Below are 23,225 nucleotides of genomic sequence, written 5' to 3' on the forward strand. Positions count from 1 at the left end.
TATTGATACAATGACTACACATCACCATAACATAATCACAGAAGTCAAAGCAGTCAGTATTAAGAATCTAGAGAATGAAGAGCTGAACCAGCTGAAAGCTCTCAGGGGACGCTCACGTGTTGGCAGGCCCTTTTCTACCAGTGGAGTCCACTGAACACCCCTCACATGAGTCAGGCTGGGTTTGAGTGGTCACTGTTTTGGGAAAATGTTGGTTTCCTTGGTACACAGGAGTCTGACCTCCTGGTTGGTCTTTTCCTTCAGTGTTCAAGAATAGGAAGCTTTAGGAGGTAAGTGAAACACACGCGTGCACACACACAGACACACACAAAACCAATCAGGGGTTAAGTCAGCTAGGCTGACTGAAGAGCACATATTTTAGAAGTCTCTTGCCTCCGGAAAATTTTAGATCATAGGCACTGGACTTCCAACAGGAGTTTCTAGTCATCAATGTAGTAGTTCTACCCAAAAGCAGGCAGCCATGCTCATACTGTTTTGGTTTATCTCCTCAGCACTAAGGATTCTGATATCAAAAGTGAAATAAAATGGTGAAAAATAACCAGAAGCAAAGCTCACTTTTATTCCCCTGAGATGGCAGTCTTTCTGGTACTGACTAAGACTGGGGGTTCTGGACTGTCAGTGATCAGATATGTGGGATGAGGTCCCGGGAGATGAACCCAGTGGGTTGTGTCCTAGTCTGTTCAATTTACCCAAGAAGATAAAGAGATCGGCAATGTGGATTAAAATTATACAGTAAACCTCATCACCAAAAAACATGACAGTCTCAGGGATCAGATGTTTATCTGCAAGTACCCTGGATTACTTACTTCAGTCTAACCCTCAGGGCTGCAGCACTGTTCTGGGTTGGACTGCTTCTACTTCTGAGCTGGAAGGTGTTACCATCTAAGGCAAAAGGAAGATGCTAAGGTCAATAATATTGAGGTATCCCAATTCTAGGAAGGAAAATGATAGCCCCAATTATTTCCAATATTCTTCACTCACTTCTTACCCCAAACCTTTTTCTACACACACACACACACACACACACAAAATAAGCAGCAGACCAATGGCAGCTGTTCAAACAATAGTAAGGAAAGATGGCAAGGGATGAGTGCCTAGTTCTTCTCTGCAGCTTTAGATAGTAAACACACACACACACACACACACACACACACACACACACACACTTTTTTTTTTTTTGAATGATCTAGGAGTCTCAGTGACTTTTCCAGTTCAGAAACAAGTTGAGGGCCAGACTTTATTACTTGTCAAGAGTTATGTCTCCATAGTTAGGACAAATCAGAAACAACTTAGTCAAGGAGTAAGTGTTAAAAGGCCTCCCCCATCCATAATTCACATCTACTTTCAAACTGCACTTAAGAGAGTAAAAGGATGCTTTCAGCAGTGACATGCACACAGGCGCAAGGCATGCTGGTCTTGTGCAAGCAGTTTAGTGTGAACTGAGAGGTCACACATGTGCCAGCAGGTGCAGCCATGTGTACACATGCCACACCTGCTTAAAGGGTTTTCAGCCCATCTTGGGAAAGGTGTCTCTCAGGCCCTACATTGAAAAGTGGACTTTAGTGAGAAGAGACTCATCTCATAAGAGGACGCTTCATTTCAGAGCCAACAGACACTTCAGCTCCTTTTCTAACATTCCTTTAAATGCATTGAGACTTTGTTTCTTCTTTTTAAAAAGGTCAAACTTTACATTTATTCTAGCCCAGTTGGGGATTCGTGATAATCAATTCCCACTGAAATCATGCAGAGATGGTAAGTGCGGTTTACCTTCTTTGGAAATGAACTTCTACTTACCTGATTATTTCTTCTACAATCAACTGGTAAATGACCCCCAGAGCTGAGAAATGCGAACGATTCAAGTTTTTCAGACCACTTAACTTCATTCCCATTTCCAGCAGAAACAGAGGGACAACTTGGGAGAGCAATCTCAGCGAAGCTACTGGCTCCCTATCTGCAGGGTCCATCCCTGAGCTCGTCCAGTGGGCTGGATGAGCTTCACCACTGGCTTAGGGATAGTATACTTTGAGCTGAGCCTAGATGGGAGAGCAAAATCCTGGGCACCAGTGAATATTCAACAGCTCCCACTTTATTGTAATTTTTTGCAACGCTAGGGACTGAATTAGGGCGTCACACAGCCAGGTAAGTGTTCTACTATTGAGCTGTATCCCTAGCCCTGCTCCCACTTTAGAATAGCAGCATATAACAGAAGGGCTACTAGTTATGGCTATCAGACAGTATTTGAAACAGCTTGAAACCCATGCCTTTTCATGTCTGACCTATATGTTTTTTAGGGCTGATATCTGCTGCAGAGTCCTTAACCAATCAAAGAGCTATTAATAGTCAACACAAGAAACAAGGAAGCCTGATAGTGGCTAAGTAGAAAACAATTCTCTGTAGCATTTGGGTAGTGGGAAAGTCAGAAAGGGAATTATACTGAGAAAATACTTCCCAGGCAACAGTGTATCATTACACTGGGAAATATTTTCTAAATGTAACTTGAGACTAAAAGCATACAAGTACTCATAAAGCAGGGAAGGAAAACTGACCCTCAATATGCAACATGGCCTAGATGTATTTTATGAAGGGAACACCTTGCAGACCAGTGATGCCTTGCTCTCCCCTCAGATGAACTAAAAAGGTGGTCTCTGGCTGTAGGCTACTTTTAACAGGCTCCCATTCTTCTGTTTTATAGCAACTGGCTAAAAAGTAGCTTTCTTAAACTCAGCTGTGTAGATTAAGAGAACAATGGGTCTGACAGCTCAGCTACCAAAGGACCTGGGAGACTGCACTGCAGCCTCAGAATTTGAGGGTGTGCCCAGTCACTGCTCGGCAGGCCCACTTATGCCCAGGGAGACAAGCTGCGTATGCAGTCACAGTGCTCCAGGCTGGTGTGGCACGTATGCCCTTGCACCTGGAGCCCGCTGGCGAGAAAGCCCACACAGCTACCTTCCAAGTGGCCAGGGCAGCCTGGCTCTTGGGCAGGTCCATTTGCTTACATTGTTTGCCAATTGTCAATGAAATTTTATTGGTTGGGGAAAGTGGAAAGTAAAAATAAGGCCAGGAGGAAGAAGAAAAGGAAAGAGAAGGCAGTGTCTGCCCTATTAGTAAACCCTGTGTGCCAAACTTCACCCTGGTACTCTCTCTGGTAGCTTTGCCTTTTTGCAAATACTGAGTTTGGGAGAAGCAGAAGGAAGGTTCTGCAATACAATGCTGGGATGGTTAGACTGACTTCTAAGAGATGACATTTACTGACCTAGACGAAAAAGAATCAGCTTGCTTTCCCAACCATTTGTTAAGCTATTCCACTTGAGGTCTGGGCTCTTACCGGCTCAGATGAGGACATGGAGATAAGAGCCACGATAAGAATGCACTGAGCCACGGGCTCTGGCTATTTCAAGCCTTTCTGTAGGCCAAGCCTTGCCAGTGATTGAAGATGAAGCACAATGCTTTTTATTACACATCTAATTGTTAATGAGAGGAAATGCAATCAGCAGCTCCCTTCCACACTCTACATGGAATCAAGGAGACTGCTGAGTCCGGAGGAGATGCCCAGGCCATTTCTGTCCCCTTCCCCCATCCCCCTAGGCAGGAGGAAGAAGGGCAAGGGAAGACTGGCAGATATGATGAGAGTGTCATGTCTGCAAATCCACTGCTGCCACAGAGTCACTTACAACAAAAACCTGGGCTTGAAATCATGACTGAACACACTTGACTCTTCCAAGTGTCACTTTTTATAGCAGATCCACCTCATGCAAGCTGAAGGACACTCTCTTCACAGCTTCCCAGGTTGATGTAGGGTTGAGGGGAACAGGGAAGGACAGAAACAGTTGAGGGAGGCAGCAGGCTAGGTCTTCCAGTATGTGCTTTCCTTTTCCCTCTCTTTCTCCCTTTCTCCCCAGGGTGGTACAGGGAGCCCCACAAAGTGGCCTGAGCTGCTCTGGCCAGTTGCCAGTCACTCCTGTAGTTAATGGGGGGGAAGGGGGAATCACGGGCTATTTGCCTGGAAGCTGCTGCTCTCCCCAGTCCCCTGGAAGTGGGCCATATGGGGAAAGTAGTTCTTCTGCTTAATGGTAAAGCAAGAGAGATTCTGGCAAAACACTAAATATATTTATAAGTCATCTTTTGTCTGGAACTCAGTGAGGGAGAAACAGGTGCAAAGGGGAAGGAGGAGGAGAGAAGAGGGGAGGGTTAAAAGTTCCAATCATTCACTCAAGATAGAAGACATCTTCTGATAGCAGCACTGAAGCAGTCGGCTATGCTGAGCAGACCATCCTGATCTGCTGCAGACCAACTGGGTCCCAACAGGAGTCTCAAAGCCCTGCTCCTCGCTGGTCCGGGGAAACCGGGTAGGAGTTTGTTTGTTGCTGTTGTTGCTCATCCTGGTCTTGGCAGATATGTTAAATACTGCAAGTTTTAATGAGTCCTGTGTGCAAACAGAGTGAAGTCCATTAGTCCTTTTTCCTGTATTTCCTCACTTACTCAACGAGAAGAAAAAAGTGCTCAGCCAATTGGGAAAAAGGCTGGCCATGGGGGTGCCGGAGCTTCTGCCCGAGGCTACCTGGCTTGACTGGGGCCACACACAAAGGGCACTTGTGCTCAAGCAGAGATGTCTTGAGGGTGACCCACGGGCTGGGTTAGTGTGTAGCAGCTAGGAAAGCCAGAGGGGCAGGAGCACAGTGGCATCACTGCCAACGGTAGGCAGATAGGAGAAGCTGGCCAGGGTCTGACTAGAGGAACTGTGTGTGGGGGCACTGGCAGTGCTCCTGGCACTTTCAAGGACAAATGAGTAGGGGGTAGCTAGAAATTAAAGTGGCTAGAGATTAAAGCTAACGTCTTGGGAAAAGACAAGGCCGACAAAGAAGGGAGCTTAGACAGAAATGCCAGAGACAGACTTTTAGGGGATGTCTGTGTTGTAGCAATGAGAGGAGAAAGGAGACATAAACAGGAAGAATAAATAGTACAAATTGAAACTGGGGTGTAGGTCACTTGTAAAGCATACAAGGCCCCAGGTCCAATATCTAGTAAACATCAAAACCTCAACGTCTCTAAATAAAAGGAAACATAGGCAAAGAATGGATAGGTAACATGATGATCTATAACAATGGCCAAGGGCTTATTATGTGCTAGACACCAAGAATTTTCCAACACAGTACTCTCAGAGAGAGGTAGGCCTGCGTGGTGCCTTCTGCTCCCATCATCTCATTCTTTGGGTCTGGTGAGATCAGAGGAATTGAGCAGAGGCCAGCTTCACAATCACTCTGCAGAAGCTTAGTGAATGTGTATTCCGATCGTAAGAATCCTAAGGATCGTGATGTTCCCTACTAGTGGATGCCATAGTTCCCAAATCCTCATTCACCTTATGAATTTGATGAGGCTGGACACCAGGTATCATCTGGACATGCTCTAATACAGTTGGATCTGGCTATTTTAGGATATGCCTATCCTCTCTGAGGGCTTGCAGATCTGAGGGAGAGGACACAGAGTCCCCACCAACTTCAGAGCTACTGTCAAGATAAGCAGGTATTCTTTTTTATGAAGGGGCTGGAGGATGGGATGAGGATAAGGAAGCTCCCTTTTATATCCAATGACACTGACGAGGGAGAGCCATGAGATGTCAGCTGGAAATTTCACCAAGAGGTACTTCCATTCACGTTAGATTATCTGCTAGGTTTAAAGGGACACTTCAGGCTATGGCTTATCACTTAGATCTCAAACTGATTCAAGTCTCATTTCATTGTCATGCCATCTTGAAGGAATGGTTAGTTCTACTATACAAGCAGTCCGCAGAATCCTCTAGAATAGGGGTTGGCTGGCCTGGTGAAGGCAGCGTCCCCTGGGGCAGCCCCGCTATGCCTCACACCGTCTGTGTCACCTGTCTCACAACGGGCCAGAGGATAAGGAACCTTCTTTCTGGAACTGGAAACACCTTCCATCACCACCCATGGTGCCATGTCCACAATTCTTTCCATACCTGGACAAGTATGAGGTCAGTGTTTGGTTATTTATCTGGAGATGTAGGTGTATGTTCGAGATGGGGAGCGGGGAGGTTCAGCTTGGGTAGCTGGGTCATTCAGAAAGTCCCAGATGAGGATTGTGTCATCATGAGAACTACTGACAATCTGGAATTCATCAAACTGTAGTCGGAAAACTCTTCCTGAATGCTCCTGGAAACGCAGAAAAAAAAAGGGTAAGAATTTCAAGGAAGTCAAAACCAAGAAGCACACAAATTCAGCAACATGTTCCGAAGAGCCTATGGAAAGGCTATCTATGGTGAGTTGCTTTCTCTCCACTATTTTGTGGTTTCAAAAAACTGTTGGGCGTCAGTGGCTCATGCCTGTAATCTTAGCTACTCAGGAAGCTGAGATATGAGGATTGCAGTTCAAAGCCAGCCCAGGCAGGGAAGTCCGTGAGATTCTCTAATAAACCACCAGAAAACTGGAAGTGGTGCTGTGGCTTAAGTGGTAGAGTGCTGGCCTTGAGCTGAAGAGCTCAGGGACAGCGCCCAGGCCCAGAGTTCAAGCCCTACAACTGGCCCCCCCAAAAAGTTTTTTAAAAAAAGTGAAATACTGGGTAGCTGAACAAAGTGAAGTGGTGTTATTAAGGTAAGCTAGTTGTTTCTCACTGCCAACTCTCATTGGTTTAGACTAGAGGGAAAGCATCCTTCATACCTTCGTGGTATTCTCTCTATAACTCTAAATTTCTCAAGGCCTAGGGATGGTGAGCAATAATAAGTGGTATACTGGAAAATCAGGCCTCCAACTCTACTACTTGAGCCATATCTTTAGCCTTTTTTTTGGGGGGGGGGTAGCGGGGGTCTGGTCATGGGCCTGAACTCTGGGCCTGGGCACTGTCCCTCAGCTCTTCAGCTCAAGGCTAGTGAGCCACAGCACCACTTCTAGCTTTCTCTGCTTATGTGGTGCTGAGGCATGGAACCCAGGGCCTCATGCATACGAGGCAAGCACTCTACCACTGAGCCACCTTCCCAGCACATTAACTACCAAACAGCTAGAAGGATCTGTGGCTTAAGTGGTAAGGATCAAGGCTTAAGCCTTGATCAAAAAAGCACAGGGACAGCACCCAGGCCCTGAATTCAAGCCCCAAAACTGTCATACACATATAATAAAGACAGGTGTGAAGCATGCAAATGAAGTATGTTTGCTACTGAAATAATGTGATTTATTTATTTGTTTGTACTAGTATAGAGAGCTCAGGACTGTGGTCTGAACTTAGGGCCTCCTGTTCCCACTTGGCTTTTTTGCTCAAGGCTGGCACTGTACCACCAGTTGAGCTACAGCTCCATTTCTGGCTTTTTGCTGGTTATTTGGAGATTAAGAATGTCCCAAACTTTACTGCCTTGCTGGTTTTCAACCAAAACCCTCATATCTCAGCCTCTAAAGTAGCTAGCATTATAGGCATGAGCCACCAGTGTGCAACTAGAGATAATGTGCTTTAAACCCAGCAAGGAAGGGCTGAGACTGCCTAAATGTTGATTCAGAATTTAAAACAACGGACTTGAAATGTTTGTTCTCATATTTTCCTTGAGATACTGTTTGGTGCACCACTTTCTATTTGACTGAAGTGGTATTTGTTAATCTGGCTAACAATATGATAAAGAATTTAGTGTTTTTGAAGGTGACATTTCTCCTAGGACTCACTTCTTTCCTCAAGTGTTCAGACAAGGGGATATACATGGAATAGCAAAGATGGGATTCAGATTGCTGGAGGCAACATCCTCTGAATGGGATGCTGAACTAAGGGCTGACTACTAGGTGCCTGGGTATTCCCACGGCACATTTAACAGGCACAGGTGTGTTAGGTCCTCTGATTCTGGACAGTTTCCAATTTGAGTAATTATATTATCTCTCCCTTAGTACCTCCTGCTGTTTCTAGTGGATACAGAATTCTTATTTACTTCCTGTATTGCACTGTTAGAGAGCTGCCATGCAGCTGTTAAACAGCTGCCACATTCTTTACCATATATAGTCTCTAAAGCACTTTTGGATGAAAGGCACTAAAATGTATCTTATTGTCATGTACTGGTTGCCTTTCAACTTAATAGATTTTCTGAGATACTAACTATAAAAACCAGGTCTATATTCCATAGCACATCAACATTCAACTTCTTCCCATATACACTCTCCAACCCTCTTAAATAACGGAGCTCATACCACAAGGGTCCGTAGACAGAGAGTCCCTGCAGGAGCACGGGGGTCCAAAGCAGCCATAAGATCCCAGACTTTAATTTTTCTAAAAACCAAAAAGAAGACCACAGCCTTAGTTAAAAGCAAAATAAAGGGAATACAAGGATCTAACAGCAAAAAAGTTAGGGACACAAATATGGATGGAGAATAGAGTTCAAATGATAAAATCTAGTTCACAAGGTGTCTTCACAAGAAAAAAAAATGACAAGAGTCCTTCATAAGTAATACATTTTGTACTTTTTTTTTTTGTCGGTGTAGGGCTTTAACTCTGGGCCTGGGCACTGTCCCTGAGCTCTTCAGCTTAAGGTGAGTGCTTTACCACTTGAGCTACAATGCCACTTCTGGATTTCTGGTGGTTAACTAGAGATAAGAGTCTCAGACATTCCTGTCCAGGCTGGCTTTACACCACAATCCTCAGATCTCAGCCTCCTGAGTAGTTCCGATTATAGGCGTGAGGCACCAGTACCCAGTCCCATTTACACGTCTTTTGTATTTAGTATCACTGAACATGGGATTCACTGACAACACAAATGGTGCTATCAGTACTGGAAATTAAACCGAAGAAAATAAAGAACCCATTGTAAATGAAATGCTAGAAGAAATGATGAGACCTACTATTAAGAATCACTTAAAAAACATCAATCAAATAGGTAAAATTTAAGATCTTACTACTCATCTAAGCCTCAAAACTATTGCCCTCTAGTGTTTTCTTTTTTTTTTTTTTGGTCATGGGGCTTGAACTCTGGGCCTAGGCGCTGTCCCTCAGCTCTTCAGCTCAAGACTAGCGCTCTACCACTTGGGCCACAGTGCCACTTCTGGTTTTCTGGTGGTTAACTGGAGTCTCATGGATTTTCCTGTCTAGGCTGGCTTTGATCCTTCTGAGTAACTAGGACTACAGGTGTAAGCCACTGGCACCTGTCCAGAGTTCAGTTCTCTTTCTCTATCTTTCTTCCTTTCTCCTTCCTCTTCTTCTTCTCTTTCCCTTCACTTCTTCCCTCTCTCTACTTCCCTTCTCTTTCCATCTACCGACCATCTGACTGTCCACCCACCCACCATCCATCCGTCCGTCCGTCCGTCCGTCCGTCCGTCCATCCATCCATCCAAAAATCTTACTATATATAGCCCAGGCTAGTCTGGGACTAGCAATTCTCTTGCCTCAGCATCCCAAGTAAGGGCTGGGATGACAGGTATGTGCTAGATTTTATTTTTAATTTTGTTAGCAAGGGCTGGGAAGGTGGCTCAGTGGTAGAGCACTTGCCTTGCATGCCTGAGGTCCTCAGCACCACAAAAGCAAAAAGAAAAAAGCCAGAAGTGGTGCTGTGGCTCAAGTGGTAGATCACTAGCCTTGAGCTGAAGAGCTGAGGGACAGCACCCAGGCCCAGAGTTCAGGCCCCACGACCGGACCCCCCCCCCCCAAAAAAAAAATTTTGTTAGCAACTCACCCATCATAGGCGCCACTGACTATTCTTTTGTTATCAAATCGAATACAACGCACCAATTCTTCATGGCCTTCCAACACCCGTAAACAAGCACCACATTCTATATCCCATAATCTGAAAGAGAAAATTTAGTCAGGCAAACTTTTATGTATTAATTTCTAAATGTATTTCATATAACTATGAAAAATCCTCAAAGGAGCTAGATGCATGGCTCAAGTAGTAGAGAGCCTGCCTGGCAAGCACAAGGCTCTAAGTTCAAACCCTGGTACCACCAAAAATAAATAAAATAAATAATAATCCACAAAAATAGTATATGTTTGGGTGACAGGTATAGCAAATATGTTAAGTCTGTATACTTCAGCTGAATTTCCCAAGAGAAATAGAAGGCCCTATCTAAATCCATTTTATCCTTTGACATGGTAAAAATCTGGGAACTTTTCATGTTTAGGTAAAGACAAAAGAGAGCAAGACATGCAAGACAATATCAAGTCCAGAAGGTTACCTGTGTTTCGGGTGGCCCTCACCCATCATACCCACCTAGAATCATTGTCTAAGTTAGATTAAGAGCTGCTTGATGACATGGCATTATACATTTTCCAAGCTTAAAAAGTACAAAAGCTACAAATGGAAACTGCCATTTTGAGTTTTTAACTCTCATTTCCTCTCTGGGGAGCAGAAAATGTTTCTTTTCCGTTTCTCTGTACCTTAAGCATATTCTACAATAAATTCTTGCTAAGACATTAAAAAGATCCACAAAGATAAAATCAATCACTATACATATTGCTTCCAGAAGAATTTCCTTTTTTGCCATACAACCTGGGCAGAAAAACATATGATTTTAGTTCAAATATATGTAGGATAGCTGAGAATATGGCTTAGTGGTAGAGTGCTTGTCTAGCATGCATGAAGCCCTGGGTTCTAATCCTCAATATCACATAAGCAGAAAAAGCCAGAAATGGTAGAGTACTAGCCTTGAGCAAGAGAAGCTCAGGGACAGTGCCCTGGCCCTGAGTTCAAGCCCCAGGACTGGCAAAAAAAAAAAAGAAAAAGAGAAAAGAATGAGTCTATAGCATACACTTGCTTGAAAAAGAAATGACTAGGTCATGAGAAAAATGCTTTCTGAAATCACCAGTGAGAATAAGATGTATGGGTTTTGTGGCCCTCACAAAACATCGTCATCTCTGCCACAGAAGACTCTCTGTTTTCACCCACTGTCCAGGAAAGTTGTTTTCATATAACAGAAATGCAAGGCCAATTCTCAAGAAGTTTCCTGTAATAATTTAAAAAAACTGTATGCTTCCAGACCAATCGAAGTGCTTTCTAGAAATGATAATTTCCTTAGCGACGATAACAGCTTTGGTTTTTGGCAATAGGGAAGTTTGTGAACTCAGGACCTGACTAGGCAGACACTCTTCTACTAAGCCCCTCTGGCCCTTAACAGTTGCTTCAAAATTTTTGTCCTGGTACTAAGATTTGAACTCAGGGCTTCATACCTGCTTGGCTAGCATTCTGCCATTTGACTCAGGCCTCTAATCCATATTTTGCTGGTTATTTTAGGGATAGAGTTTCATGGACTTTCTTCCCCAACTAACTCTGAAGCATGATTTTCTATATATTAGCCTCTTGATTAGTTAGGATCATAGGCATGAACCACTGATGCCCAGCAATGGCTATTGCTTTTGCTTAAGATATATCTACCAAATTCTAATCTGTGATATTCATCATGGTGAAGGGATTTATGGATTAAAAAAATCTTAAAGAATATTAATTCTCTGGCCAATTGTGTAATATGAAGAAAACAGTGCTTAATTTCTAAGTAGGGACACAACTCTTTTTTTTCTTTTTCTTTTTAACAATAGTGAGTAGGAGAAAAGGCTTTTATTTATTATGACTTTTCAAGTAGAGACAAAAGAAATGTAAAAAAGATGTTACTGGGCAGAGTACCAATGGTTCATGTCTGAAATTCTAGCTGTATGGAGGCTGAGCTCAGGAAGACTGCTGTTTAAGGCCAATCTGGGGAAAAAAAGTTTATGAGATCTTTTTCTCAACCAACAGTTGGGTTTGGAGGTATACAGCTGTCACCTAGCTATTGTAGATAAATAAAGGTGTGAGCCCCGGAAGGAAGTGTGAAAAATGGTTGAGGTATGACTTAGTAGTGAAGCATCTAGTTTGCAACTCCTGAGTTCAAATCCCAGTATCACCTACCCGCCTCTGAAAGAAAGGAAGAAAGAAAACAAGCCCTTCAGTGTCTCCATATGGCTGTCTTCCTTACGTAAGTAGTACCTCGGATATAGATTTACAGGGTGATAAAACTATTATGGGAAGGAAACACAAAGACTTTGTTGTTGTGCCTGTCTGAATAAGGAAAATTTTGGCTTGCAAGCTACAGAATGGAAAAAAAAAAATTGATTATCAACGTAGTTGAAGATCATAGGATCTGTGCACAAATAGCAAATGGGAGGGTAACAGTGATCCCTTTGGGGAAAGAGCTCCTGCTGCTCACCTGATAGTGTTGTCAGAGGAACCACTCACCACCAGCCTATCTCTGTACTGCAAACAGGCAATGCCTCGTTTGTGTCCATTTAGGGTCCTTACAAATTCACATGTACTTGTGTTCCATACCTGAGACAGAAATTGATATTAAGAGGTTGATTTGGTGTTTTACCCGGCAAAATCTATGGCAACTGGAGTCCGATATGCAGAAACAGGACTAAGCAGGGATGGGGAATTTTTTCTGCTCAGGGCCACTTAGATATTTGTTATATAATTTGAGAGCCATACGAAATTATCAGTACAGGCAGATGGCCATGGGGAGTAGATGAGAAGCATTTATTTCTGTCCCATCATGTACCAAATAATATGGTGGGTCTAATATAGTCTGCAAGCTGGACATTCCCCAACTCTGGCAGTGTCAACTTCGCAAAGAGAACAAAGCAAAAGCATTAAATTAATGGCAGTATAGGGCTAATCTGAGCTAGATGCAATGAGACTTACTATTGAGGATAATCTGATCTTGCAGGTATATTTTATTAAACTAAAACATTTTTCTTCAGCCAAAATTGTTGCACACATTCATCACCCTTTTACACAAACCAGACTTTGAACTTAATTTTACACTATTTTACAGTGACGCTTAAATATGCAGTTGTCCTTAATCAAACTTTTACATAAACTTCCTATTCCAAGATGGAAACTTAGTGAAAACTCTTACTACCTTTATAGTTCTATCCCCAGATGCAGAAACAATATACTTGTCATCAAAGTCTACAACGTTGACAGCAGCTCGGTGTCCAACCAGTACCCTTCGGAGGGTGATGTCAGTTGGGGAGGCCATATCCCAAACCGCAATAGAACGATCTTTGGAGCAGGTCACCATCATACCATTATTGAAACGCAAGTGCAGAACTGCTTCACAATGGTGAATCAACGTGTTAAGCATTTCACCTGTATTTACATCCCATACTCTGGAAGAGATAGCTGAGAGTTAGATGGTATTCAAACTACACAATATGTTAACTCTATTTAGCCAAGATGTTCTCCATCTCCCTGTACTTTCACGGGAAATGTAATATTCCTTTCCTTTTGCAGCACTGAGGGGGAAATCTGATAGACCACAGAGAAGTGGTAGACAGAAAGAGGATTAGATAGGAACAGAAAGAAAAGGAAAGGGATGGGAGTGCTGTCAGGGTAGAATCCTTAAAGCTTAAAATCTAGTTAAGCTGTGGAGGCCAGGGAGAGAGTGGCAGCTACCATTATCTGACAATTTGGCCCAGACAAATACTTTCATTAGTTAGTTCTAGACCAGCTTGGATAATATATTAAGATCCTGTTTCAAAACAAAACAAAATGAAACTTGTGACATTCAATTTGACACCCAAAAGAATATATATTTTTATGTATGATATATGTATATATGTATCCATGTATGTTTTTTTCTGAGACAAGGGTTTTGTTAATGCACTCAGGCTGGCTTCAAATTCCCTAGGTAACTCAGAGTGGCCCTGATCTCACAATCCTCTTGCCTCTGCCTAGTTACTGTCCCTGACCTTTTTCTCTCAAGGCTGGCATTCTACCACTTGAGCCACATAAAGCTCAAGTTTTTTTGTTGTTGTTGTTAATTGAAGAGTCTTAGGGAACTTTCCTGCCCAGGCTGGTTTCAGACTTCAATACTCAAGCCTTTTGAGTAGTTAGAGTTGAGGCTGGTTTACGGAGAAACACTATAAATGAAGAATCTGATTAATAATAATAGCATTAGTGTTCATTCTTAGGAACCAGAACTGGTAAGGACCAAGAAAATTCTATCACAGACTTACATTGTCATGACACATTTTATTTTATCTTGACTATTTTTATGTATTGATTTTGGTTTTATAACATTTTATTTCCTTCTTCCAGTTTTACTTCTGCTTCCCTTTAAAAAAAATATCATTTTCTAGGTTGGGTTGTGACTAAGTGAGGTCCTGGGTTCAATCCTAGTACCATGGGGGGAAAATAATTTTCCCCTTACCCTATAAATGATGCAGGCATTTATAATGCTTCGGCTCCTGTGAGGTACTCCATAAACACTGATAAATGTTCAGTGTTGACAACTGCAAAGACCAAATTTGCTATGCCTTAAAAGTCAAAAGACAAGAACTAGGGAGTTACTGTTTTTATTCACAAAGGGTAATTTATAATGGTAAACATTTAACTTCAGAGAACTTAACACAGTTAACTACTTTTTGATCCAAAGGGTTTTTTTTGTCTTTTTTTTAAAGTTACTTTTGATGCATTATGTTTGCTAAATCCTTTAGCTTAAGGCAAAACCTCTAACAGAGGTTTCCAGCAGTGTTGCTAGTACCCAGAATTTGAACTGCACTGGACTCCAGCAGCATAATGGCTGTGTCATCAAATCACTGAATGCATCTGGAAATTGAGGGCCCCTCCCTGAGTGAAGCATGCAATTATACACTGCAGGAATAACAGAGTCTCGAGAAGCTGGCAAAGAGAGAGAGCACTGCTCACCTGTACACACTTTAAAGAGATAATGCATGCCTCTGCCAAAGTTATAACCACCTGACAGGAAGGTTTCACTCCATTCCTGTCATTTCCCCTTTGAGGTAATGTTTGTTAAGAAATGCAAGATTTACCATAAAGGCAAGTTTCTATAATGGACGATTCTCCAAATTAAAAAAACAATATAAAGCCAAGCCCCAGTGGATCATGCCTGAGATCCTAGCTATTTGAGAGGCTGTGATCTGAGGATCATGGTTCAAAGCCAACCAGGGGAAGGAAAAATCTGTGATTTTTATGTCTCATTAACCACCAAAAAGGTGAAAGTGGAGCTCCAGGACTGGCCTTGAGTTCAAGCCCCAGGACTGGCAAAAATAAAAACAAACAAACAAACAAACGAACAGAGCCGGGTACTGTTGGCTCATGCTACTCAGGAGGCTGAGATCTGAGGATTGCAGTTCAAAGCCAGCCCAGGGAGGAACGTCCGTGAGACATTTATCTACAGAGTTAACCAACAGAAAACTGGAAGAGGCACTGTGGTTCAAGTGGTAGAGCGCTAGTCTTGAGCTGAAGAGCTCAGGGACAGTGCCCAGGCCCAGAGTTCAAGCCCATGACCCACAAAAACAAAACAAAACAAAAAAAAGAAAAACCATAAAACATATAAAATTGTTTCTTTATTGTGCAAAAATGTGAACTTACCTCAATTATTCCTTTATCAAGTTTACTGATCTAGATTAACAAATGGTGTGTGTGTGGGAGCTGATGATTAAGTCTTCTTTTGTTTCAATATTATATTCATGCATTATATATAGAATTACTATCTATGACAAAGATCTGAGGGTTCACAATTCAAAAAATCATTTGAAATTTTCTACCTGACTGTGGAATCCGATGATCCAGTTATGATCACTCTCTCATCATACTGGAGACACAGGACAGAACCTGTGTGGCCTGTGAGAATTCGCTTGCATTCCAATGTGCTTTTATCCCAGATCTAGAATGGCAAACAAGATCCTTTTAATCACTGTGATAATGGGGTGTTGTGGAGACTTGTTTGCTCTCTTATGTGTTTGATTCCCCCAAAGCATGAAAGCCTGGAGTGGCAGTGGAGTGCATTCTTTTCTACAGATATAGTTAAGCACCTGTGTATATACAGCTTCAGTTCTAATGCAAACTTGATCCTTTTCATTAAGGTACAGGGAGAGCCTATAATTATGAGGGCCAAAGAGTAATGGTCCCCTTAGTGTACTTCAAGAAGGGAATTTAACCCTAGGACTACTATTTGTGTGTTATCCTGGTAGAAAGCAGACTCTGTCCTTCAAGAAAATTATGTTGATGGGGGGAGGGGGGAGTATGGGAAGGGGAAACAAAGAGGAGGCAACAATGCTTGATAAGAAATGTCCTTGCTATCTTGCCCATGTAATTGTAACTCCTCTGTACGGTATTCTCACAATAAAAAAAGAAAAAAAGAAAATTATGTTGATTTTGGTACTTCCACCAGTATAAAGTTTTTATTTTCTAAATGCTTGGAGTTTATGGCTCAGGCTGTTTTGTGAACATGATCAATATTGCTCCCTTAGCTTGCGCCCCTCAATCAATGAGACCTCACCTTGATTGTGTTGTCCCGAAGGCCGCTTACTATTTTCTGGTCATCATACTGTAAACAGTAAACTCCTTTGCTCGTTTCACTTCGGCAATGGATTCTCTGTAAACTGTGTCTTCCACATCTCCAATTAGATTCTATTGTCTAAGAAGAAGAAAAATAGGTAGTTCATGAGGAAAGAATCTGAAGCAAAGTCTTTCTTAGGTGACATCAATGGCAACCCATGGCTCATTGTGCAAAAATGTGAACTTACCCTTAAGGTAAACTTAAAGGTTAACTAAAAATATATGTACTAAGTAAGGCTGTATACTTAGTTCTCCTTATACATAAATGGTGGCCATTTCTACCAAGGAACTCCAGGGAAACTCAATTCAAAAGACAATATTAGCTTTGGAGTATAAACTTAATGGTCTTACTGCTATTGGAAGAAATCTTATGTATATATCATTAAAAACTTTCTTAAAGCTTTACAAAATTTGGCTGGCAATTTATTACTGATTCTATTCACTTGTAAAGATATTGGTTTTAACCCACAACGATAAACTAATGGTTTTCTGTAATAACACTGTAACTAAAGAATACTAATGATTCTCTATCATTTGGTAAACATCCAAAAATACATAGATTCTTACCTCAATATCTTGTATAATTTTAGGATAAAGTGCTCTGTAAAAAGAGTTGGGAGGAGCGTTCCCATCAGGGGGTTTGTTTTTGAATAAATACTGTCCCCTAAAAAGCAAAAATGTTTCCAGTGAATGGTAATATCATACATTTACAAGCAGCTTCATATTTCTTCAGTGTTTCATTTATATTTCTTCTAATATCCATACTATCCTGTCTAGTCCCATGTCAAGAAGGAGTAATTTTCTGGGCTGTAAGGAATTTGACTGACAGTGATTTGCTTTTGGGTAAATCATAGTGCAGAATATAAGGTCTTCTGGGATATTATCATGTCCAGAGAGTATAAGTGCATGAGTGCATGTGTATATCAGAATTTTTCTGTTAGTCTATTAGACCTCTGCATAGATCCACTGGCCTATCTTCTGAAATTTTTGTTAGTAATGGTAATGCTAGGTAAACACTCAACATTGAGCTATGTCTCCAGCCTATTAGTTTTAAATGAGGACAGGCCCCAGTCTTTTACAAGTCAAGTTATGCCATGTTAGAGGAACATGGAGGGTAGTAGAGGTGCCTGTCAAAGAGATCAAGTTTCCAGGTGTTTATCAGGTGTGTAAAGGTGTGTTGCTGGCTGTTCAGTCACTTAGGCCATTTAAGATCAGCATGGTAGCCGGGCGCTGGTGGCTCACGCCTATAATCCTAGCTACTCAGGAGGCTGAGATCTGAGGATTGCAGTTTACAGCCAGCCTGGCAGGAAAGACTGTGAGACTCCTATCTCCAATAAACCACCAGAAAACCGGAAGTGTAGCTGTAGCTCAAGTGGTAGAGTGCTCGCCTTGAGCTGAAGAGCTGAGGGACAGCACCCAGGCCCAGAGTTCAAGCTCCACGACCGACAAAAAAAAAAAAAAAGATCAGCACGGTGGTAGTCTTTTTTTTTTTTTTGCCGGTCCTGGGGCTTGAACTCAGGGCCCAGGCGCTGTCCTTCAGCCGTTGTGCTCAAGGCTAGCACTCTACCAGAGCCACTTCTGGCTTTTTCTGAGTAGTTCAGTGGAGATAAGAGTCTCATAGACTTTCTTGCCCGAACTGGCTTCAAACTACAATCCTCAGATCTCAGCCACCTGAGTAGCTAGGATTACAAGTGTGAGCTACCTGAGTAGCTAGGATTACAAGTGTAGCTCCATAGTAGTCTTCTACAGGGGGCAATTGAGCACACTTCAATAGAAGGATTACACAAATGTCCAGCAGCAGAAATGGAAGAAAAGAAATGCCTAAGAGCCTGTATCAAAACTATAAAACTGACTTTCACAGGTAGGTTCCCAGCTATGTACACACATATATACATTTATTGCCTTTCCTTGATTCCACTGAGCTGCATTCGTTAGATCTCCTTCCTTATGACAGCACATTTCTGGAATACTCATATCCCAAGCTAGATCTTTGGTACCAAAAAGCCCCCAGTAAATGGCAATCACTTCCTGCTGGGTAAAAAATTTAATTCCTCATCCTGAAGTTAAGAACCCACCAAACACGGTGTGGAAGCTAGTAAACCCCACTATGGGTGTACTAACTGCTGTTCTCACTGGCACAGTGCCTTGAAAAGTGGAGATAGGCAGAAATGCCTCTGAGTGTAATCCTGGCACCAGAGAATCATGTTTTCTCTGGGCCAACCATCCACTCCTCCTCTACAGCTCCATTAAAATATAATTAATTGTTCAATGTCTACAGGAGTGCTTCTTCCCTGCCCTCTTCCTATTATCTACTTTGAAAATTAGTGTGTTCTGACTTTTGTGATATTTTTGAAAAGAAAATCTACAATGGGTGTACCCCCCCCCTCACATGCGTGCGTGCGTGTACACACACACACACACACACACACACACACACACACACACACAGAAAATCTACAATGGTGAAGTGAAAATAACAGTTTTTTCAAAGGTGATTAATGAAACATGATATACTCATATAAAGAAAAGGCCAAACAAGATACATTATCCAATAATTCTGGATTAAAGAAAGACATACTTACTGAACAATCAGTCTATTTTTTAGTTTTCAAGTATTTAAAAATTTCTAAGTTCTATGTATTTTATTTTGCAAGTGTTTAAAGTTATTGAACACTTTACATTCAAATAACAGACTTTATTTTAATTTTTGTTGGTTGTGGGGCTTGAACTTGGGGCTGTCCCTGAGCTCTTTTTTGCTCAAGATAGCATTCTACCACTTTGAGCTACATTGCTACTTCCGGTTTTCTGATAGTTAATTGGAGATAAGAATCTTACAGACTCTCTGGCCCCGGCTGGCTGTAAACGGCAATCCTCAGATCTCAGCCTCCTGAGTAGCTAGGATTACAGGCATGAGCCACCAATGCCTGACAATTAATAGATTTTTAAATGGGAAGCTTGTAGACAGACCTACTCCAGAGGCTCCATTCCTAACTACGTCAAAAGCCATCATTCCTGATTCCTGTCTTCCTCTCCATCTCTGGCACTCTAAGATTTCTTCATATTAGGAAACAAATCATATGAACTTCTGATATTTTTATCATGACAATAGATTATCTGAATTTCTTCATCAAAGGTGCTACAAAAGGGATGGCTAGATATTGAAAACTTGTTTCTCAGTCTGTACTTATGTTTTCAGTAAAAATCTTCTACAATGTAAGCTCTTGACAACAGGGACCACTTCTATGTGAAATGCAAAGTACATAGGAGAGTGGGAGTAGATGATAAATGTGAAATATTAAATTCAGAATGTTATAATAAAATGTGATCTGCTGATTAAGAAAATGGACTTTTCCCAAGTGGTTTTTTATTATACTTTTAAGAGATACCATTAGAGAAGAGAGAGAAACATATTCAATATTATTCAAGGAGAAAGTGGCAAAGTTCATGCCCTAGGGAGCAGACTGTCAAATCCATCTAGGTATAAAATAAAACAGTAAAGTGGTAAGTTAAATCTTAGAAACTCAAAGCTTTATTGGACAATTATATTTACTTATTTATCACTAGTTGAAAAATGAAGAACACTTTTAGAAACAGCACATGGGGAAAGATCTAATAGATTTTATCGATGTCATCAGGCTTAGTAAGGTGACTTCAAAAGAAAACAAGAAGCCCATCATAAATTATTGCAATTATTATAATTTTATATTTTAAGAAAGAAGACCAAGGCATGCCTGCAATTGTAGCACTCAGGGGGCTGAGACAGGAGGACTGAGTTTGAGGCCAGTCTGGCCTATCTTTTAAAAAAAAATCTACAAAACCCATCAACAAACAAAAGGGAAGATCAATTAACACAGGAAGCAAACTGAGTGGACAGGTAAGTATTTGTGTATTCATGGGAATATATACCAAGTTAAGTGGATAAATGTGCCAAAGACGGGAATTCAGAATTCTGAATCATAATAAAAACAGCATAGTGGATTTCTTGGTTGAAGAGGGGAAAAGAGTGGTAATTACTGAATCCTGAAATATTTATATATCTTTATATTCTCTGTAAAAACACCCAAAAGCTTTAAAGATTTTTATTTTATTTATTTATTTTTTTAGTGGTGGTTATTGCCTTTGTAACTAATATAAAAGATCTTGCTGCTCAGAGTAGAGTTTATTAAGCAAACTTGTAGTCTACCTTACCTTTGGTATTTTCACATTCACATAGCCCAAACCCCACTTATTTCTAGTTCTTCTTGCATTCTAGAAAAGACTTAATAAATTTCCAATGTCTGGGGTAGATTTACTGTCATTTACAGTCTAACTAGAAAGGAGCAAACCTTTACAGCTAAGTTGTATTCTTTACAGTGCATTTTAATGTCAGTCAGTAGTTGTGTGGAAGAGAGTTCCTTGTCTTTTTCTAGAGGGCTAGAAAAAATTTCCCAGCTGCCCCTTGCTCTATTTTTTTTTTTTTTGTTGGTTGTGGGGCCTGAACTCTGGTCCTGGGTGCTGTCCCTCAGCTCTTCAGCTCAAGGCTAGCATTCATTCTACCACTTGAGCCACAGTGCTACTTCCGGCCTTTTCTGCTTATGTGGTGCTGAGGAATTGAACCAAGGGCCTCAAGCATACAAGGCAAGCACTCTACCACTGTGCCACCTTCCCAGCCCCCCCTTGCTCTACTGCCAGTGCTGTTTTTGGCACTCAGCAAAATGATGAACTGTGAATGTCATATAGCTACATACTTATGTATTTGGCTATGTATATTACAAGGGAGTTTATTTCCATAGTACAAAGTTAGTTATGAAAGATTAAATTTCTATTTTTCTACATAATGAAACAAAGTAGCAAAGACATCTGGGAAAAATAGCAATTTGAATTTATTTTTACAATTATATAGACAAAAAATTATTTGTATTTTGTTTCTTTAACCTTTTGAGATAAAAGGTTTAAAAAGTCTTTCTGAAAGCCCGAATGGCTAAACCCTTAACAGTGAGGTATCTTTATATTTAATGTGCTAATGAATTTCAAAGATACTAAAAAAAGACAGCTAATCATATTTTGATAAAAATTCCATGAGGAATTTTATTTTGTAGCATATATATAAAACTCAGGCTTGGACTTAAACTCTTGATTCTCCTGTCTTTGCCTCCCACGTGCTAGGATTATAGTGTGCAATAGCATACGGGGCAATCTTAATATTCTTAACTGTTTTGCAGTTCTTTATGATCCAAGATAAATAATTGATACAACTAATTTTCAAGGCTTTTACTGAGCACACTTATGCCATTTATTTTCTATCAAATATAAGACTTAATATGTCATCTTTATTTATGATCTACTCAAACCTGATCTTGTGTGCGTTGATACTAAAGCCTGAACTCAGGGCCTTGAGCTCTCCTTAAGCTCTTTTATGCACAGATGGCATTCTACCACTTGAGCTATACCTCCAGTCCAGTTTTATTTCCCCCCCTGGTTAACTGGAAGTAAGAGCCTCCTGGTCCAGGTGCTGATGGCTCAAGCTTATAATCTTAGCTACTCAGGAGGCTGCCTGGGCAGGAAAGTCTTATCTCCACTTAACCATCAAAAAACAGCTGGAAGTGATAAATACTAGCCTTGAGCAAAAAGAGCTCAGGGACAGTGCCCAGGCCTGAGTACAAGTCCCCTTTGCCCCCCCAAGAGTCTCTCAGGCTTTTTTCTGCCTGACTGTGTACCTTGCACCTAGTTTCAGACTTTCTTATACATTTTGAAACAAACAAAAATCTTCTAGAAGACCTAATGAAATAGTATCATTATATTAAAAGAACACCAACATTGTTGAACTCTTTTAGGCTGCTAACTACATAATACCTTAGGGAATTCAGATTTCAACAAGAAGAGCTAAAGAAAATATGAGTCTTAAGAAGAAACAAAAGGCTGGGAATGTGGCTTAGTAGTAGAGGGCTTGGCTAGCATGAATGAAGCTCTGGGTTCGATTCCTCAGTACCATACAAACAAAAAAACCTAGAAGTGGCACTGTGGGCTCAAGTGGTAGAGTGCTTGCCTTATCAAAAAAAAGAAGCTCAGGGGCAGTGGCCAGGCCCTGGAGGGAGGGGGAAAAGAAAGGGGGAGAGAGAAAAAGAGGAGAGGGGAGAGAGAGAGAGAGAGAGAGAGAGAGAGAGAGAGAGAGAGAGAGAGAGAGAGAGAGAGAGAGGTGAAGAAACAATGATTTATACCAAGTATCATTTTCATTCTTTTTGGTAGTTACAGTTCTTATTCTAGATGGGCATAAAAATAGTCTTTGATTACAAAGGTGATAAAATGCCACAGGCATGGAAAAAAACATCCTCAGGAGAAAACAGTCATTTGTCTTAGATTAGGAAAAAGCTAGATATGATTGTGTGTATCTGTTTCAAAGCCATCTAATTGACTAATAAATTGCCCATTATCCTCTTTGCAGAATACCAATTTGTACCCAGAGAGCAGAATGTTTTAAGCAGGGGGCAGTTAGCTTTCTATTATTATTTTTTTTTTTTTGCAAAGCACTATTAACATGGTACTCTGTCATTTTATGATTGATTCATCAGAAGAAAAACTGGTAAGTATATGAAGTATTCTTTTACATTTTTTAGTTACATACAAATCAGCAAAATAACCACATTAAATGATCAGTGGTCTTACTCGATCCCACCAATCTTCCCATGATTCTGAATGGCCAGGTGTGGAAACTCTTAACAGGAAGAAAGTTAAAAGGCTCACCACCCTCTTCGTTCTGCCAGGCCTTTCCACAGAGAATCTGTCCTGACCATTCTTTCAATGAGCTTCTTCCATAACATGCCATCTGATGTCACTCGGTACCATTCTTTACATACAAGTTCAGCAGCACATAGTGATTTGGCATCCAAGTATGACAGAATGTTCTCAGCAATATGATCCAAACCTCGAG

At 41.2% G+C, this 23,225-nt stretch overlaps 1 protein-coding gene across 7 annotated transcripts in view; it reads right to left on the minus strand.

Annotated features, from left to right (window-relative positions):
• Positions 1 to 1,142: 1,142 nt before the first annotated feature.
• Positions 1,143 to 23,225, minus strand: part of Btrc (beta-transducin repeat containing E3 ubiquitin protein ligase) — a 165,522-nt gene continuing 143,439 nt past the window's right edge. For 6 of the 7 annotated variants that reach the window (XM_042689284.1, XM_042689283.1, XM_042689279.1 and 3 more), the window contains 10 exons: positions 23,039 to 23,225; positions 16,886 to 16,982; positions 16,260 to 16,397; positions 15,526 to 15,644; positions 12,873 to 13,122; positions 12,162 to 12,280; positions 9,662 to 9,772; positions 8,187 to 8,265; positions 5,990 to 6,182; positions 4,104 to 4,441 (listed from right to left, as the gene is read on the minus strand). In XM_042689284.1, coding sequence (XP_042545218.1) covers positions 6,021 to 6,182; positions 8,187 to 8,265; positions 9,662 to 9,772; positions 12,162 to 12,280; positions 12,873 to 13,122; positions 15,526 to 15,644; positions 16,260 to 16,397; positions 16,886 to 16,982; positions 23,039 to 23,225 — 1,262 coding nt within the window. In that variant the 3' untranslated portion in view covers positions 4,104 to 4,441; positions 5,990 to 6,020. Of the gene's footprint in view, positions 4,442 to 5,989; positions 6,183 to 8,186; positions 8,266 to 9,661; positions 9,773 to 12,161; positions 12,281 to 12,872; positions 13,123 to 15,525; positions 15,645 to 16,259; positions 16,398 to 16,885; positions 16,983 to 23,038 lie in introns of all 7 variants that reach the window. The other variant, XM_042689282.1, reaches the window with a different exon arrangement.

This window comes from Dipodomys spectabilis, unplaced genomic scaffold (assembly GCF_019054845.1).
Source record: "Dipodomys spectabilis isolate Male_0828 unplaced genomic scaffold, ASM1905484v1 ptg000125l, whole genome shotgun sequence".
Lineage (NCBI taxonomy): Eukaryota > Metazoa > Chordata > Mammalia > Rodentia > Heteromyidae > Dipodomys > Dipodomys spectabilis.